At 42.2% G+C, this 17,541-nt stretch overlaps 1 protein-coding gene across 1 annotated transcript in view; it reads right to left on the bottom strand.

The window, feature by feature from the left end:
- Positions 1–2,254: 2,254 nt before the first annotated feature.
- The window catches only part of Wdr64 (WD repeat domain 64), a 106,659-nt gene continuing 91,372 nt past the window's right edge, over positions 2,255–17,541 (bottom strand). The window contains exons 24-28 of the mRNA XM_036202973.1: positions 13,749–13,937; positions 9,841–9,946; positions 7,881–7,961; positions 6,109–6,222; positions 2,255–2,335 (exon numbers count right to left, since the gene is read on the bottom strand). Coding sequence (XP_036058866.1) covers positions 2,255–2,335; positions 6,109–6,222; positions 7,881–7,961; positions 9,841–9,946; positions 13,749–13,937 — 571 coding nt within the window. The remainder of the gene's footprint in view (positions 2,336–6,108; positions 6,223–7,880; positions 7,962–9,840; positions 9,947–13,748; positions 13,938–17,541) is intronic.

A 17,541-nucleotide genomic window follows, 5' to 3' on the forward strand; every position in this document is an offset into this window, starting at 1 on the left:
CATGGCAACACTTTTATTACTCAAGGCTCAGAATCATTTCCTGAAGAAGCTCAGGTTATCTAATTCTCACATTTCAATTCTGATACTTTCCCCCATGCTCATGTTTAAAATCTGATTCATTATCAGTCATAATTTCATATATTTTTTAAAAATATGTATATCTACTGACTAACATTCTATTAACTTCTAAGCAAGACAGACACTGTTATGGGCAGACTATCAGCCTGTCTTCAAAATGTCTCTTCCTTTATGTTCAGGTCAAATTTTATGTTGTAAGCTGAACATGCCTGGAGGCATTTGTTCACTATCTTAATTTAATCCTTCAAACGGTGCTTCCATGACCTTGAGCCTAACACTCAGATAGCATTTACTATTTTTTCTTGGATTTTTCTTTTAACCTTAAAATGAGCATGCTCAGGAATGTAATGCTTTCTTGGGTCATTATATACTACCTTAGTAACACACTCATGATCCTTTAGTTTGGCGAGGTCCTTGCTTTCCTTTGCCTGATCCCACCCACAAATCTTTCCCACCCCTTTCTTCATGTCTTGACTGTGCTTGTTTTGGCTTCATTATCAGTGACAGGAGACCCCACTGCATTTCGTCTGTTGACAAAAGACACAGCCCTCGCCTCAAAGGATAAGGGAGTTTACTTCAGAGCCAAGCAGAAGTGACCATGGTTGAGGAACACAATCTGACTTCTTCAAATACCATGTTCCAGCAAGGCAGCAATTTCAGGAATTTTTACAGGAACAGAACAAAGAAAGTCGTAAACCTAACACACTTTTCAACTCTATTGGCAAGTACGTGTCAGGATGATTGAAAACGGCTATTTCATCCTTGCTGATGGAATTTTTAGAAGGAATAGGAGGTGTGGTTTTGTTGGAGTAAATGTGTCCTCATTAGGAGGTGTGTTGACAGGAGTGGGCTCTGAGGTTTCAAAAGCCCATGCCAGGTCTAGTGTCTCTCTGCCTATGGATCCAGATGTAAAGCTCTCAGCTACAGCTCCAGTGCCATGCCTCTCTCTCTGCCTCCTGCCATGATGGTAGTAGACTCACCCTCTGAAGCTGTAAGCCAGACCTCAGTTGAATGCCTCCTTTTGTAAGAGTTGCTTTGGTCATGGTTTCTCTTCACAGTACTAGAACAATAACTAAGACAGTGGGTCAGGTAGGCAGGTTACAGCAATGTTGGGGAGAACTCGGCTTCAGGCCTTCCATGCTATCTGACAGCTTAATTAGCCCTTTGATTGGCAGAAACAAACTAGGAGTTTGTTGATACATTCCAAAGGGTTTACCTAACGGTCACAACAGACATTGATAGAGGGGGACAATAAGTAGCTACTAAGGGAACTAGAGATGTCCCCAAGATAATTTGGCTCTGGACTGGCAACATTTCAGCCTCTCCGTGTCACTGACGTTCTCTTCAATCAATCAGCTGTTGTAGTTACAACATCATTCTGGGAGTTCTCCTTCCCATCTCCCAGGTGACACTCCCCTCGATGAAGCAGACAAACAGTAAGAGGCCGGCTAGGGATTTTTTTTTTTTGTTTTGTTTTTGAACTGAGGATCGAACCCAGGGCCTTGCGCTTGCTAGGCAGGCGCTGTACCACTGAGTTGAATCCCCAAACCTGTTTTACTTTTTTAATAATAATTTTCCTTGAAGATCTGGAGGATGAGGCAGAGTAACCTTAAATTCAAGGCCTCCCAGATCAACCTGATGAGACATTATCTGAAAATGGCTGTGGATGGAGCTGACTCTCCTCGCATGTCAGGCCCCTAGATTCAACTTCAACTAGACAAAGAAACAATGCTGATAATCCTCTCTGTGTACACACAGCACGACACACACACACAATTTTCCTCTTACTGCACATGTTCTAATTCTGGCTATGGATTAGAGTGAACAACAGGTGGAAATGAAGAATTAACCATCACTAACCGTATCGCTCGGGGTCTATTTATGCTACTGATTTTATTTGTTTCTTTGTGCCATCTTGTTGACCATGACAGGAGACATGGCCCATCTGTTATGTGTTTCTCCATGTGTAAAGGAAGTTGGCAAACTGGCTGCAGGCTGTTGCTTACTTGTTGTCAGGGCTGAGGTCACCAGAACCCCATTGAGGAATCTCCATTACTAGGATCGCCTGAGGTAGAGGGATGTGTAACCATTCGGTGGTGCCTCATCTGGAAATACAGATGGGGATGTTGTCCTGACTTCAGGCCTCCTGTACAACAGCCAGTTCTGAGGCTCCTCTTCATTTGGGCATGACTGGGAAGAAGGACGAAGCCAGATTTATTTGTGGGACTAGATTTCTTTTCAGGCTTTTCCTCCGTGACTGTGGAACAAAGGAGACGTTCATTAGGGAAATGAAAGCATTATAGACAGGTTTCCCCACTTGCACCATTAAAGAGTTTTCATCCTCTTTGACGAGCACTGAAATGATTTCAACAATCCTGTGTGTCTCCAGAAGAGTGTTGATGGGAGGATGTGAGACCCCCAAAGGGTCCTGGAAGAGCTTCACAACTACTTAATAGGGTGCTTCTCCATTCTAGGACCCATGTACCCTGACTGGAAAGGGTTGACAAGAGGATCTACCACAAGTGTGAGTCCAGCCTGGACCAGGCTAGCCAGGGCTACATGACAAGATCCCAAAAGCACTCCTTGGACAGTGAGATGGCCCAGCTACTGACAGCACTTTCTGCACATACCTGACAACGTGAGTTCTATCCCCTGTGCAAGGCGGGAACTGACTCCTTGTGTGCATACACACACACAAATAAAAAAAAATGAAAACCCATAGATAGATAGATACATATAGTTAGACACATTTTTGTCAGCAACGTTCAATCAGCACTTATAAGAGACACTAGATGAACACCATATGTTTCTGAGATATTTCTGGGATTTGGTTACAAAATTTTGTGACACAAGAAGAGAAGACATACAAGGTGAGGGAAGAGACAGAAAGCTCCGAGGCCCAGCCTCTATCTTCAAGGGTCCTGTAGGGCTGAGCACTAACAGGTTGTACCCCTACTCCTCTGTCCCTGAGACAAGCTAGGAGGCTCAGGTCCCTTTATGACCTGCGCACTCCAGCAGACGGAGTGCCCCCATGCCTCAGGGGTCCTCCTCTCTGCCATCTTCTATCCTTCATTTCTTCCCTAAGCCCACTACTCAGCAGCTTCTCGCTCCTTCTCGGTGTGAGTCTGAGAGAATGAGTCTGGCAAATGTATACCCTTGGGATTTACAATCCAGCAGAATAGACAACGAAGAGAAATGAGTGTTCAAGGGAAAACAAGGTGCCATCGTAGAAAAGTGGAATCACTGTACGGCAGGAAGCCCGATGGTGACCAGGGTAGGGAGGAAAATAAAACCGAACGAGGGGGCTGTCCTTGTTCGTGTGCTCTCAGAGCTTGTTTCCACCGGAGATCCCAGAAGCTCCCGTACTTCCAAGTTACACTGCATTACATTTAAACATTTAGGCTCTGAAGCCAAGCTTCTGGGTTTAAATCCCAGCTCTGTCACTGGGTTCTTTGGGAATCTTTGATAGTTGTTTATGCCTTGTGCTTCAGTGTTTGGACCTGCAAAATGGGGGTGTTAATTTTAATGCACCACTGTAGAGATGTGAGAGTGCATGCCAAGCGCACAGCCTCAGACTTGGCATATTAATTTGAAGGTAAAATTAGCCATGCGTGCATGCGTGTGTGTGTGTGGTGTGTGTGTGTGGTATGTGTGTGTGTGGTATGTGTGTATGTGTGTGGTATGTGTGTGTGTGTGTGTGTGTGTGTGTGTGTGTGTGTGTGGTATGTGTGTGGTATGTGTGTGGTGTGTGTGTGTGTGTGTGGTATGTGTGTGTGTGTGTGTGTGTGTGTGTGTGGTATGTGTGTGTGGTATGTGTGTGTGTGTGGTGTGTGTGTGTGTGTGTGTGTGGTATGTGTGTGTGTGTGGTATGTGTGTGTGTGTGTATGTGTGTGTGTGTGTGCGCGTGTGCGCGCGCGCGCTAGAGGTCAGCAACAGGTGTCTTCCTCGATCACTCACTGTCTTATTTTTTCTCACTGCACTTGGAGTTGAGCAGCTTAGCCAAACTGACTGGTCCATAGTCATAGTCCCAGCGATCTTTTGTCTTTATGTCTCCAGTACTGAGATTACAGACGTACACCTTTGCACCCAGATTATTATGTGGGTGCTCAGTATCCAAACTTAGGTCCCATGCTCAAAGGCCAAGTACTTTAGCAACTGAGTACAGTTTTTTTCACTTAAAATGAAACGGTACGAATGGAGTATGCTGGCATATATACCGTCTTCTGTGTAACCATTGTTCTGTGACTGGGCATTTCTATACGTTTGAAAATGGGTTACATGCCATGGAGTTCACATTCTTTTTTTTTTTTTTTTAGTATTTATTTATTATGTATATAGTATTCTGCCTGCATGTGTCCTTGCAGACCAGAAGAGGGCACCAGATCTCATTACAGGTGGTTGTAAGATACCATGTGGGTGCTGGAAATTGAACTCAGGACCTCTAGAAGAACAGTCAGTGCTCTTAACCTCTGAGCCATCTCTCCAGCTCAGAGTTCACATTCTTATGCTTTCTCCACATTTCAACTTTTTTGATGATTTTCTTGTCTTTCTTTCCCTTTTCTTTTCTTTTCCTTCCTTCCTTCCTTCCTTCCTTCCTTCCTTCCTTCCTGCCTTTCCTTCTTCCTCCCTCCCTTTCTTTCTTTTTTTTGAGACAGGGGCTCACTACATAACCCTGACATCCCTGTAACTCTGTAGACCAGGCTGGCTTCAAACTCACGGAGATCTGCCTGCCTCTGCCTGAGTGCTGGGATTAAAGGTGTGTGCCACCATACCTGGCCCTTTGTTTGATTTTTGTGACTCTTAGGGATTGAACCCTGGGGCCTGTGCATGATCGTTAACTACTACTGAGTTACCAAACCACGCCCTTCTAGCCATGACTAGGTTTTAATTCCCTTATGCTGGTTCTTAAGACCTAAGTGGACTTCTTCTTTTCTAAGCTTTGTATTTGATTGGAAAATAAACTTTTATTTACTATAAGATTAGATAAAATTGTAAAGAATAAAAATATGGGATACTAAATATATGAATTGTAAAACCCAACACAGGTAAATTTTTTTTAACCTTTTACTTTTGGATTACTTATAACATGCTGTTTCATCCATTCCTTACAACCAAAAGCAAAAATTATTTTTATAGATGCCTCTATTGCCAATAGCTCTTTCTCAAATAATTGACAGCATGGCTGATTAATGGGACTCATCCACAGTTCCATTCAGTGCAAAATCTAACTAAATTATGAAGACATTTTTCATGTTTATTTAATAAAATAGCTTTTAAAAGTGGTTAATCTTGTTCGCGCTGTCTGTAATCAGTTACTGAGTTAGCAATGGACAATAAAAGCCATACAGTGGGTTACATCTTTCTCTTAACACTGGATCCATGCTGATGACTAGATAGATGAGTGAGTGCAGGTTAAGTCAGGTCCATGGACACTTCTAGGGCTATTGGAATCAGCTCTGACCCTGAAATCTGAAGGGAAACATCTAGGGCTTGGCACTTCATTAACTGCCCAAATGCAAGTCAGACCTAACATTTTCTTTGAACTCAATTGTAAAAAATTAAGAGAATCCTTTATAACAACACGTTTAATTTTTGAAAAATTGCACGGTTATTTCCTGTGCATGGGGAAAACTGCTGCTGGTAAGCTCACTGATACCAGGGCTCCCACAGCCACCATAGCTGCAGTAAGACTCTACAGTGAGGACAGTAACACTGTACAGCCATGTTGTATCCAGTTGCTTGGCTTCTAAACCCACTCAAAGAACTTATTTGGTGATCACCAGGAGAGCCTCATTTGTTCAGACCCACAGGCTGTTTTTGATTTTCCTCTCACTTCTACCCAACAAACACATGACTTTAATCTTCCTGAGCTAAACTCATACACATCTGGAATATCTATGAAAATGCACACTGAAATAATTGTAGGCTTGGAATGTTTTGGAGGACAGAGAAGCAATTAACAACAAAATATGTATGTGTGTGGGGTGTGTATGTGGAACTAGAGTGCTCTGTGGGGTGCACATAACTTACTTTATCGTGTTGAACATGAGTGCCCTTCTTCCTCCCATGAACACCCTCTACCGAATCTCTCTGGGCTTCAGAGCCAATGAGTGGAAGGAACCTTAGGCTCGTAGGGCTCGGAACCTGTAAATCACAGACTGAGTTAAGCATATTTATAGTGTTTACTTCTGAGAATGTAAACCCGAGGAGGGGGTGTCACAGGAGAAGTCCATCTGCTTCAAGCACACGCTCCCTTTCAGACATCCATTGTTCTGTCTTTTTCCCTGTGTAAATTTGGTTTGCCTTATTTTATTTTAAATAAAAAAATTTTTTTTGATTGTGTTTGGGTGATCTGCCTGCAGGTATGTCTGTGTACCATCCATGTTCTTGGTGTCTTCAGTCACTAGAAGAGGGTGTTGGATCTCCTGGAACTGGAGCTATTGGAAGTTGTGAGCTGCCATGTGGATGCTGGGAATTGAACCCAGGTCTCTGGAAGAGCAGCAAATATTCTTAACCACACTGAGTCATTTTTTCCAGCCCCTTTCTGGCCTTGAACTCTACTATATCCTTCTGCCTCTTCCTTCCTAGTGCTGGGAATATAGGTGTATATTGCCTTATTGTTAATTCAGTGTGTGTGTGTGTGTGTGTGTGTGTATGTGTGTGTACGTGTTCATGTATATGTGCGCACTCATGCTTATGAGGACCAAAGACTGATATTAGTTGTCTTCCTGATCACTCTTTGCTTTATTTACTGATGCAGGGTAACTAGAGCTTGCCAGTTCAGGCTGGTCCACCCAGATCAGCCTAGCAGATCCGCTGGAGCCTCTGCCTCCTAAGCACTGGGGTTACAGGTGACCTGCCTTGACTTCTCAGCTTTTATGTGAGTTCTGACCATCTGAACTCTCTGGTCCTGGTGCTTGTATGGCAAGTGCTTTATCTACTGAGACATCTCCCCAGCCTCATCCCCTTATTTTTTTGAGGTCTAGTCTCTCACTGAACCTCAACCTCATTAATTAAACTGGACTAGGTGGTTAAGAACCCCAGGGATCTTCTGTTTCTGCTCCTGCCCCCTGCCCTCTGACACACGGGGATTACACACACACCCTACTGTGTTCAGTTTTTTGGTTTTTTTGCATGGGTGCTGGAGATCCAAACTGAAGTCCTTATACTTGTGTGTCAAGCCCTTTAATGACTGAACCATCTCCCCAGTTAATTCTTGATGACTGTCAGCATCATTATTCTTTGTTATCTACTACAATAAACAAATCCTTATACATTTAAGTAATGACTAAACTCCGTGTTGACATTGACATGTTTGATTTATTATTTCTTGGTTTTGTTCATTAGTTACTTAGCACTGGTTATCTGGGGGTGGAGACTTGGACACAAGATTGGATGACTATTGAGCAGATAGTAGCATGGGCACTATCATGGAGTTCCAGTGATACTCAAGCCTGCTGGAATATAGGGACAGTACAGGGAGAATGTGGTGGAAAACAGGGTCCAAAAGTCTGGCACAGCCAGATCATAGAAGGTTGTATGCTACTCTATGAAATTTCGATTTTATCCTGGATTTATCCTTGGATTTTATCCAAGAAACCACTTGGTCAAAGCTCAAAATCACTCTTATGTGCAATGGCAGAGATGAGTAGTTCAAGCTACTGATATACATAACCCAAGACTTGCCTAGGACGGGACCCAGTACATTTATGGAAACATCCGTGGGCTGATTATGTCAGCAATGAGAAGTCAGATTTTGTATTGCCCTGTTACCACCCTAGTTATAGAAACTTCTGACTTACCCTGTATATAGGTAGAGAACCAAAAACAATTCCCGCCTCTCTGTTTTCTGTCATGAAACCTTCCAAAGCATACCGGCGAATCTATAAAACAATGCAATGATTTACTAGAAAGGGCACGTTCTAGACACCAAATACCCATCAAAAACCTGACCCACTAATGCAAGATCTTAGACAAGTTCTCTGTTGATGATAAATTTAGGGAAAGGGGCTACCCCAATGGAAGCTTGACTATTGTATTATTGGTACTGTAAACCACATGTCAAAAGGAAATTATCAGAAATCTGTCTAGTTTAATCAGAGACTCCAAGTGAATCTTATCTCAACTCAACTGGCATTGAAGTCTCTTCATTCACTGGACAAATGAGGCAGGCAGATAGGAAGGCAAGAGAAGAAATTTAGGATATTCAAGTGTTTCAAGGACTCTACAAAGCCTTTCTAAGGATTTTAACCAATTTATTTAATATTTCATTTATCACCTCACCTTTGGCTTGTTTCCTGTGTGTGTGTGTGTGTGTGTGTGTGTGTGTGTGTGTGTGTGTGTGTTGATTTTTGAGACATGAGACAAGTCTCTCTTCGTAGCCACTATGTAGACCAAGCTAGCCTCCTACCCTAGCATTTTTCTTCCCATCTCCTGAGCTCCAATGTACATAATAGAGCATGGCTATTTTCAACCATTTCTGGTAATGCCACGTTGATTTTTCAATGACTCTCTCCCAGGTCGTATGACTGCCACCAGAAGATTGGTGCTTCTGGTGTCATCAGACTCTTTATTTAGACCCTGGGAGGTCTAAAGTGGAATCCCACAGTGCTATTGATGTGTATTTCCTTGTGTACTAAAGAGGTTAGGTGTCTTTTGTGTGCTTATTGGCCTGCACTTTTTCTTTAGTAAAATATCCAAGCTTTTAAAGCAGTTTTTGGACTCTCTTTTTTTCTCATTTATTTATTTTTACTATTCCAGATGCCAACAGTGTTCATCTAGGAGTGTTCTGAAGACAGGGTGGGTTTGGACAGATGAAGACACATTCTGGTTGTGTCGTTGGCATCCCAGATGAACTGCACATTAGGGACAGAAAGCTCAGGAAGACAGTAAGTGTGTTTGGTAGACAGCGAGGACCAGAGATTAATTCAGACAGGTGTGCTTGCTCTATTTATGGGCAAGCCAGAGGAAATACATTTTTAATTAACTAATTAATTCCAGACCTTTGGCCAACCTCACACTACATCCATCCTCTAGCATGGTTAAATAATAACAGCTCACTTTTCTCACACTGCCCTGTAAACAAAATATGCCTTTGAATACAGAATGGACACCAGTGATGTCTATACCCTATTTGCCTGCCCTCAACCTGGGAGTTCTATGCATGGACTTTACTTTTGAGGGGAGAGGTTCTCTTGACTTACTTGGGTGCCCCCAGGTAATCACCTGACTCCTCAAAGTACAGAACCTTCCCCACTGAGTCAGGCCCCCCTGTAACCATGTGCTCAGTGAGAACCTGCATTTCTGACTTTGACAATGAAGGAAGGACACACAAACTAAGGAATGGGGCTTCCCCAACCACCTCAATCTCTTAAAACTCTGGCTACACTTTAGTTTCAATCCTATGAGACTCATTTCAGTGTTAAAAAATAATAATAATACACAAATTCTCATCTAGCCTAGACAGACCTTGAATTCCACAGGTCTCTGAGGATGGCCTTGAACTCTTGACCTTCCTTCTTCCACCTCCCAAGTGCTGGGATTATAGGCAAGCACCTTGCTCTCATGTTAGGTTTTTTTTTTTTTTTCCTCTTAACCTACAAATCTGTAAGATAGTTGCTTTGTATTGTTTACTCCAAAAGGAAAAAAAAAATATCTGTGGAAGTTTGCAAGAGTAACAACAGAAAGCTAGCATGCTACAGGAGTGGGAAAATTTGGATTCAAAAGTTCAAAAGCAAAGGTAAGTCTTGTTCTTTTAGCTACCTTCGGAGAAGAAAGAGACTTGAAAAATTTAAAATCGTGTCGCACTTCAAAGGGCTTGGGAGGTGTGCGTTTGAAAAGCAAAGACATTGAGCTCATTTTTTTCCATCTGCATACAAAAATACAACAAAAAAAAGTCAAGCACATAGCTGTAACTTGCATTCCTTGCCAAGTGAGCAAATACCCACCGTTTTTGTGTCCTTCCCCTCTGTTCCCCACACCGCCTGACTCTCATGGCACCTGTCCCGGTGACACCAACTATCTACCTAATTCTTATTCCATTTTGTTCCCTAGAGCTCTCTCGAGGGAAAACTACAGCAATTCTACTCTGCCAGAATTGTCCATGTAATTAAAATTATCCATTGTCATTTGCGGGGAGCCCTACGTCATCGTCGGGATGAGGAGAAAGTCTTATAAATTCAAGGCCTGACTTTCGAGTAACCTTGAGAAGCTTCCTTTACAGTTAAAGCTTATTTACATATATATTTAGAAAGCCATAGCTAAGCATTAGAAACACTTTTACAAAAGCAATCAATAATATATCTTGAGATGGGATTGTTCTGGGGCCAGAGGGATGGCTCATTGGGTGAAGATGCCAAGTCTGGTGACCTGAGTTCGATTCCCAGGATGCACACAGTGAAAGGAGAGAACCGACTATGGCCTGCTGTCCTCTGACCTCCATAGACTTGCTGCAGTGTGTACTTTCTGTTCCTCCTCATACAAATAAACAAATGCAAAGTAACAGAGCCATTCTATAGAACAAAGCTTAATTTGCTAAATTTGCTACACAGAGCAAATGTATCTTTTAATAACACAACACAAGCACATATCATACATTTAAATTATCCAAGGCAAGACGACCCTTTGATGTGTTGGTATCTACCACTTAGGCCTGCCCCCTGTGTTTGTAATAATCACTACTAGTTTCTCAGAACTATTTTTTGAGTGCCTCTTGGATGCTGGCATTGAGCTAAGGACAGGGGAATACAAAGATGCATAATCAAGGCCATGGTCCTTTAAAGGACTCATGAGTAAAGGAGACTCACATCCATTCACTAGAACACAGAATCTGAAGTGTTAGGACACATGATAGTTAATATTGTCAGCTCAACAGGAGCTAGCATCACAAGAAATAATCTTCTGGGCCTGTCTGTGATGGATTATCCAAGATGAGGTTGATTGAGGTGAGAAAGCACACTCTAAATGTGGACAGCATTATGCCACGGCCCGGGGTCCTGATGGAATGCAAAAGGGCAAGTGAGAGAATTGACATTCGTCCCTCTCTGCTTCAGGACCAACTGCCTCAGGCTGCTGTTGCCATGACTTCCATGGCTAGACAGACTGCACCCCGGAAGCCTGAGCCAAAACAAACTCTTCCTTAAGTTACCTTTGCCAGGCATTTGGTCACAGCAGGAAGTGGAGTAACTAATACAGGACACATGGATATTCAAGTCTGGAAAGTTACCCCTGAAGACAGGGCTAATCATCTCTCATTGCTGAACTTGGCCACATCCTGATGGGCTTGGTTCTACAAGTCTATCTCTCATACTTTAGCCAGGTTCTTTCCCATTGCTCCTTCCTGGCCAAGGCAAGCCTTGAGCCTTCTGGAGGGGCTGTTCTGTTACCTGGAGACTTCCCCAAGACTTCCCAAGTTGGTTATGTATTTCTGAGTCCTGTACTTTCCATTCTTAGCTTCAATTCTTACTTCTTACTTCCAGCATTTTTGACGTTTCTCGTATTAAACGGTGGCATCTGGTTTTCCCGGTTTTGACTCACTTAGGGTTCTCCTAAAGGAACTGCTCTTTGACAACCCCTCAGAGGCTTCCTGATTGGGAATCATCTTTGTCGGCTCTCCAAGTTCTGATTTACAGGATTATCACCAGCCTAGGCAGGTCTTTTTTTTTTTTTTTTAAGCTGGCCATTTAGATGTCTACTGTATAAGCTTAGCTCAGATGAGCGGCAGTCTCTTCTGCTATGACAAAGGCCGGTCAAAAAGCAAGAGATGACATCTGTAAAACGCTTTCTTCCTTACATTCCATTTCCCCTCCTCCATGCCTTTGAGGATCCCCAGTCTTTCACACAAAAAACAAACCCTGGAAACAGTCTCTCCTTCAATGCTTACAACTACTTACTTCCTTTAAAAAGTAATCGATGTTAATTGTATTTTTGATGACTGTTACCACGGCTCCCCTTTCCTCCTTTACATGCAGTTTCCTCCTTCCTCAGCCTTTAATAAGCTCTATTATGTATATTTTTTTATTGTTGTTGTTGTTCTGAAATAGGGTTTCATTATGTATCTCTGGCTGGTCTGAAACTTGTAACAAAGCCCAGGATGGCCTTGAACTTTCACTGATCCTTCAGCCTCTGCTGAGATTACAGACACAGGCTACCAAGCCTACAGCTACTGGGTACTCTGGTTGACTGGTTTTCCTAAATAATCAGCAATAATCTTGAAGGCTCCAAGCATAAAGTAATGTTAACCAAAATGGAAACACTAATCACCATCATTTTAAATACATATTATATGTGTAGCACAAATACATGTGCCAAATTATTACACTGTAATATATATAAATACAATTATTAAGTGTTAATAAAAATTCAAAATAATATACAAGGAAAGGTAACATTAACTTTACCTGTAGCTTTCTTAACTTTTGCCTTGTCATTTTTCTCCTGTCACTCCACTGAAATGACCCTTGCAGCATCATCAAGGACCTTCAACCTCCTTCTCTGTTGTGTGGCTTTGTTCCTGTACACTACAAAAGATCTGCCTTGCTTTCTTATATACTCTCTCTCCCTTGATTTCCCCTACATTGCTTGTTTGTGGTTTTTTTTCTTCCTATATGTTAGCTATTTTCTTTTAAGATTTTTTTTTTTTACAGGTATCTTTTCATAGTCTTTCTCTTTATTTCTTCAATAGTTTTCTGTTTTTCTGACTCAAGACATGGTACCTGAATGCCTTATCCACAGTGAAAATATTACTATGATAACTGACTTCAAATCCTTGTCTACAGCCGTGGATTCTCAGCATCTTCAGGCATATCGACCTGAGTGCACCTGAAATGCTCTACCTGGATGGACCACAAGCATTGTAGACTGAACCCTGTCCCAAATCAAACCCATCAGGTTTTCCTTTGTGCAGTGTTCCCTGCTGTGACTCCTGATCCAGTGAGGTCTAGGTTGAATGTCTCAATTTGGCTCACAGACTTGGTAACGTGATCCTTGTAGATTTCTTTTTCTTTTAAAAAAAGATTTTAGTTTTATATTTATGTATGTATCTGTGTGAGTACATACACATGTGTGCAGGTGTCTTTGGAGGCTAGGGAAGGCAACTGAATCCCCTGGAACTGGAGTTACAGATGGTTATAAGCCACCTGATATGGGTGTTAGGAATTGAACTGTGGTCCTCTGTAAGAACAGTAAGTGCTTTTAAGCCCAGAGCCACTTCTTGAGCCCATTTATTGTTGTGTTTTTGTTTGTTTGTTTGGTTGATTTTTTTGACACAGAGTTTTTCTAGGTAGCCCTGGGAGTCCTGAAATTGCAGGTTTGAGCAGATGGGGGCTCTGGTTCTATCAGACTTTTACAGCTTCATCTCCTATTTCTTCTCCACATCCCCTGACCCTGGGCTCCATGGTTAGGACTATATCATATCATGGTCTCGAGTTATTTGGTGGCTCTGCTGACACAAATGTTTTTTGTTCTTTGGTATTGCTCATTGGTTATTAAGAATGAGGTGTTCTCAGGATGACAGCACTGAATTATAGTTTTTATTTACATATTTCTCTCTTGCATGGGGCTTCAAAATTATTGAAAAGTTTTGGTTTTGAATTCCCTAATCTACTGCAGTGCACCACACAGTAATAATTTAATTCTTATCTGTTCATTTAAAGGAAACTGAATGTTCTCACCTTTCACGGTCAAATATCAGAGGATATTCATATTTCTGCTGCTTCTCTGTGAACTTGCTTTCTTCTTTTATCTCTATGGGATATTCATTAACATCACAAGGCAAAATGACATCAGTTGTTTGAGTTAAATCAAACATTCTTCGTTGTCCGAAATAGCCACAGTAATGACCGCTGTTGGAATGCCAGACCCTGAAGGAGAGTCAAGGAAGGGAGGGGAAGTAACTGGGGGTGGTCAGAAGAAGTGAACTTGATCACAGGTCCTAGGTCACACCAGCGGCATTGGTCTACCAAGGATCGTAAAGTTCATTCAGGACTCTTTTCCCCAAATACTGATGAGCTAATCATGATGTGACTTTATTTTTGAACCCAGTGCTTCAAGCATACTAGATAAGCACCAGACTCCACTCTGAGCCTTTAATGTAAACATTTTTATAAGTCAGAACTCTAACCTGTAACTTTTTGGCATTAGCCAATTTGAACTTGTGCCAGCAATCTTCACTGACCAAAGCTAGAAAACAAGGAAGACACTTCTCTCCAAAGAACCCTGCTAACACAGCTGATCAGAACCCACACTGGGAGTCTGTGAGCTAAAGTAGGTCTTACAGTGGGCCATGTTTCATCTGTCTACTTAGGAAATCATCACCAATAGAACTCATGAGACAAGAGATCTGGGGATGCTTCTAGTAAAGCATGATAAATAATCTAATTCTTTACCCATTTGTATTATTTCCCTATCAGTTGGCCCCAAGATGCTCCAATTTGCCCAGGGGACTTAACTAATATAGAATACAGAGCAGGAATGTATGCTCTGTGTCTTACAGAGAGACATTTGTGTCTTTGTTTGTTTTCGTTATATATATATATATATATATATATATATATATTTTTTTTTTTTTTTTTTTTTTTTGAGAGATCTCACTATGTAGCCTAGTCCAGCCATTCAGAGATTTATAGGAAGTTCTTGGCTAGACAAGCTAGACAAGGTTACATAATAAGATACTGTTCTTCCTGTGTTAGCCTCTCAGGTCCTGGGATTACACACATCTCTTTATGTCTTGGTTTCAACCCTAACCGTGGGATCTGCTGCAATGATTGAGAAGGAGAATAACCTAAAGGGACTGAGGGTAGAGTCTACACAATTCAGAATAGCAGACTCACTCAGAGAACGTAGCTAGTGAAGGAGGCAGCAGCAGAGGTAACCAGCTGAGGTGTCTCAAACTTGACACTGTCTGAGGATTTAATGAGAGCATGTTACATACCTCCTATATTTTAATTTAGAGCATTACTGAAGTAGCATGGCCTTCCCAGAGCTGTTACCAATAAGGAAATAGAGTTATTAAGAGCATTTCTAACAAACTTTTTAAACAGAAAAGCTAAGAGGCTAAGAGGCTAAATGAATTCTGTTCCAGGCCCATACTAAAGCAACCTGATTTCCTGCTTCACAGTGTTTCCTATTCCTCATGGCTCTGTCCCAAGTGAATAACCCCACCTGATGTCTTGGGCCTTAGACATGGACCCTGAGCCATTGGGAGGTTTCCAATTTCCTGCCCTATGCCCCAGACTTAAGTCTCAGTTATGTTTTTTTTTTTCATTGACAAGTCCTAATCTTTTCATAAACAAGATTTCTAATGCTAGAGTGCCTGCCTCTTGAGAACATGGCAGCATATATTAGCCAAAGGATGTGACTTAGTTAATAAAGGTGGCAGCACTTTGAGACAGCTATTAATAGACACAAGCTCTATGAACTGAGTATCTGGGGAGTGCTCCACTTAAAGGAATCATAAAAATAATTTCTCCAGGCCAAGGACAACTGGCTTCAACAATACATTAGTCTAAATGTCTGTGGCCCCATAAAGTCATGTTGGACCCTAATTCCTAATAGGATGATGGCATGCGATTGAATCTTTGGGTCATGAGGAGTCCACCTTCCTAAATAGAATTAGTTCCTGCCTTAGGCTATTTTTTTTTTTCTTTCTATAACTGACTGCATGATGTATTGAGACTGAGAAGTTCAAAACTGGTTGGTCTTGTAGGGTGATGTCCTCCGTGCTAGAAGGGGCTCTCTACAGAGTTCCAAAGCTGCCCAGAGCATCACAGGACAAGGCAAGTTATCCTTCCTCATGCCCTTCATCCTTTAAACATTTTTATATTTGTTGATTTCTTGGGTACTTGTGTGGAGGTTACAAGACAAGTTGTGGGAGTTGGTTTTCTCTCTAACATGTACATTTCCAAGACCAAATTCAGATCACCAGGTTTAGCAGCAAAGTGCTGGTGCTGGAGAGTCGATTGAGGTCTTGTAGGTGCTGACCACCTCAGTGGATGAGTTCACAGTTAAGTGGGTTATAAAGCAGTGGGGTTTAGGTGGACCGGTCACCGAGACATGCCTTTGAAAGTCATGGTATAGCCCTTTTCTGTGTGTACTTCCCAGCCACCAAAAAGTGAGCAGCTTTTCCTCCGCCATGCCCTTCTATCAGGAGGCTCTGTCTCACTGCGGGCCTAGAAACTGAAGCCTTGCTACTTAGGAGGAAGCCTCTGATGCTCTGAGCCCAAATATCACATCCCCTGTGGGCCCTGATGTGGCTCAGAGGGAAAAGGCACTTGTTGCTCAAGCCCGATGCCATGAGTCTAAACCCACAGAAAAGTGGAAGGAGAGAACTGATTCCATGAAGTTGTCCTCTGACCTCCACATGTGTACCACAGCACATGTGTGCACCCCATCACTTGTGCATGCGCGCGCGCGCGCACACACACACACACACACACACACACACACACACACACACATGCACACGAGCTTAAAACATTCTACCCCTAAGTTAATATAATCAAGTGCTTTGCTGTAATGATGGAAGGCTGATGGTCATACATCATGTTAGGAGTTAGGCAGATGACATTTACAAAGCAGAGAGTAAGTGGTAACTGTTCAATGTGCTGATATATGATCTTGGACATTCCAGTCTCTAGAGCCATGAGTAATAAATTTCTCTTGTTTGTACACAACCCATTCTAACGTGCTTTGCTATAGCAGTCTAAAAAGACTGAGACAAGAGGGCAATGCTCACAGCAACAAAGGCTGATATACACCTATGTGGTTAGTATGTGTACATGTGTAGTCTCACTCACATGAGTGTACAACTATATGCACTACAACCTTCATCAAACATTCCTGTTGATGGGTAACTGAAAACAAGCCCAAGTAAAGACCAGAAAACCAAGTCATTAATGCCATTTATAATAATACATTTTTTCCTTATAAATAAAGCAACTGGTCATTTTTTCTGACACAAGAAATAGCTCTATCCATTTGCCTCTCCTACAGAATCATCTTGATCTTGATATTTCCGTATTATGGTTCTTCTAGTGACTTCTATCTAGAATAGCTTTAGGGTTCCTCTGGTTGCACATGGCAGGTCCCATTCTCCACATGGATCCCTCACTTCCTCCTTTAATTGAAGCTCATGTCTTCTTGATTTGATCTGCCACATGGCTTTCAATCTTAAGCCACTTGTTTACAATATTTTGTTATTATTATTATTATCAAGACTGGGTCCCTCTGTGTAGCTTTGGAACCTTTCCTGGAACTCACTTTGTAGACCAAGCTAGCCTCAAATCCACAGAGATCCGCCTGCCTCTGCCTCCCGAGTGCTGGGATTAAAGGCGTGCGCCACCACCCCCTGGCTCACTTGTTTCCAATCTAGAACCCTCTAGTGTCTAGTTAAAGGTAAATATACAAATCCACAGCAATGCCTAGGCACTGCACAGCTGTTTCCCAACTGACCTCCTCCCTCCTCAA

This window comes from Onychomys torridus, chromosome 11 (assembly GCF_903995425.1).
Source record: "Onychomys torridus chromosome 11, mOncTor1.1, whole genome shotgun sequence".
NCBI lineage: Eukaryota > Metazoa > Chordata > Mammalia > Rodentia > Cricetidae > Onychomys > Onychomys torridus.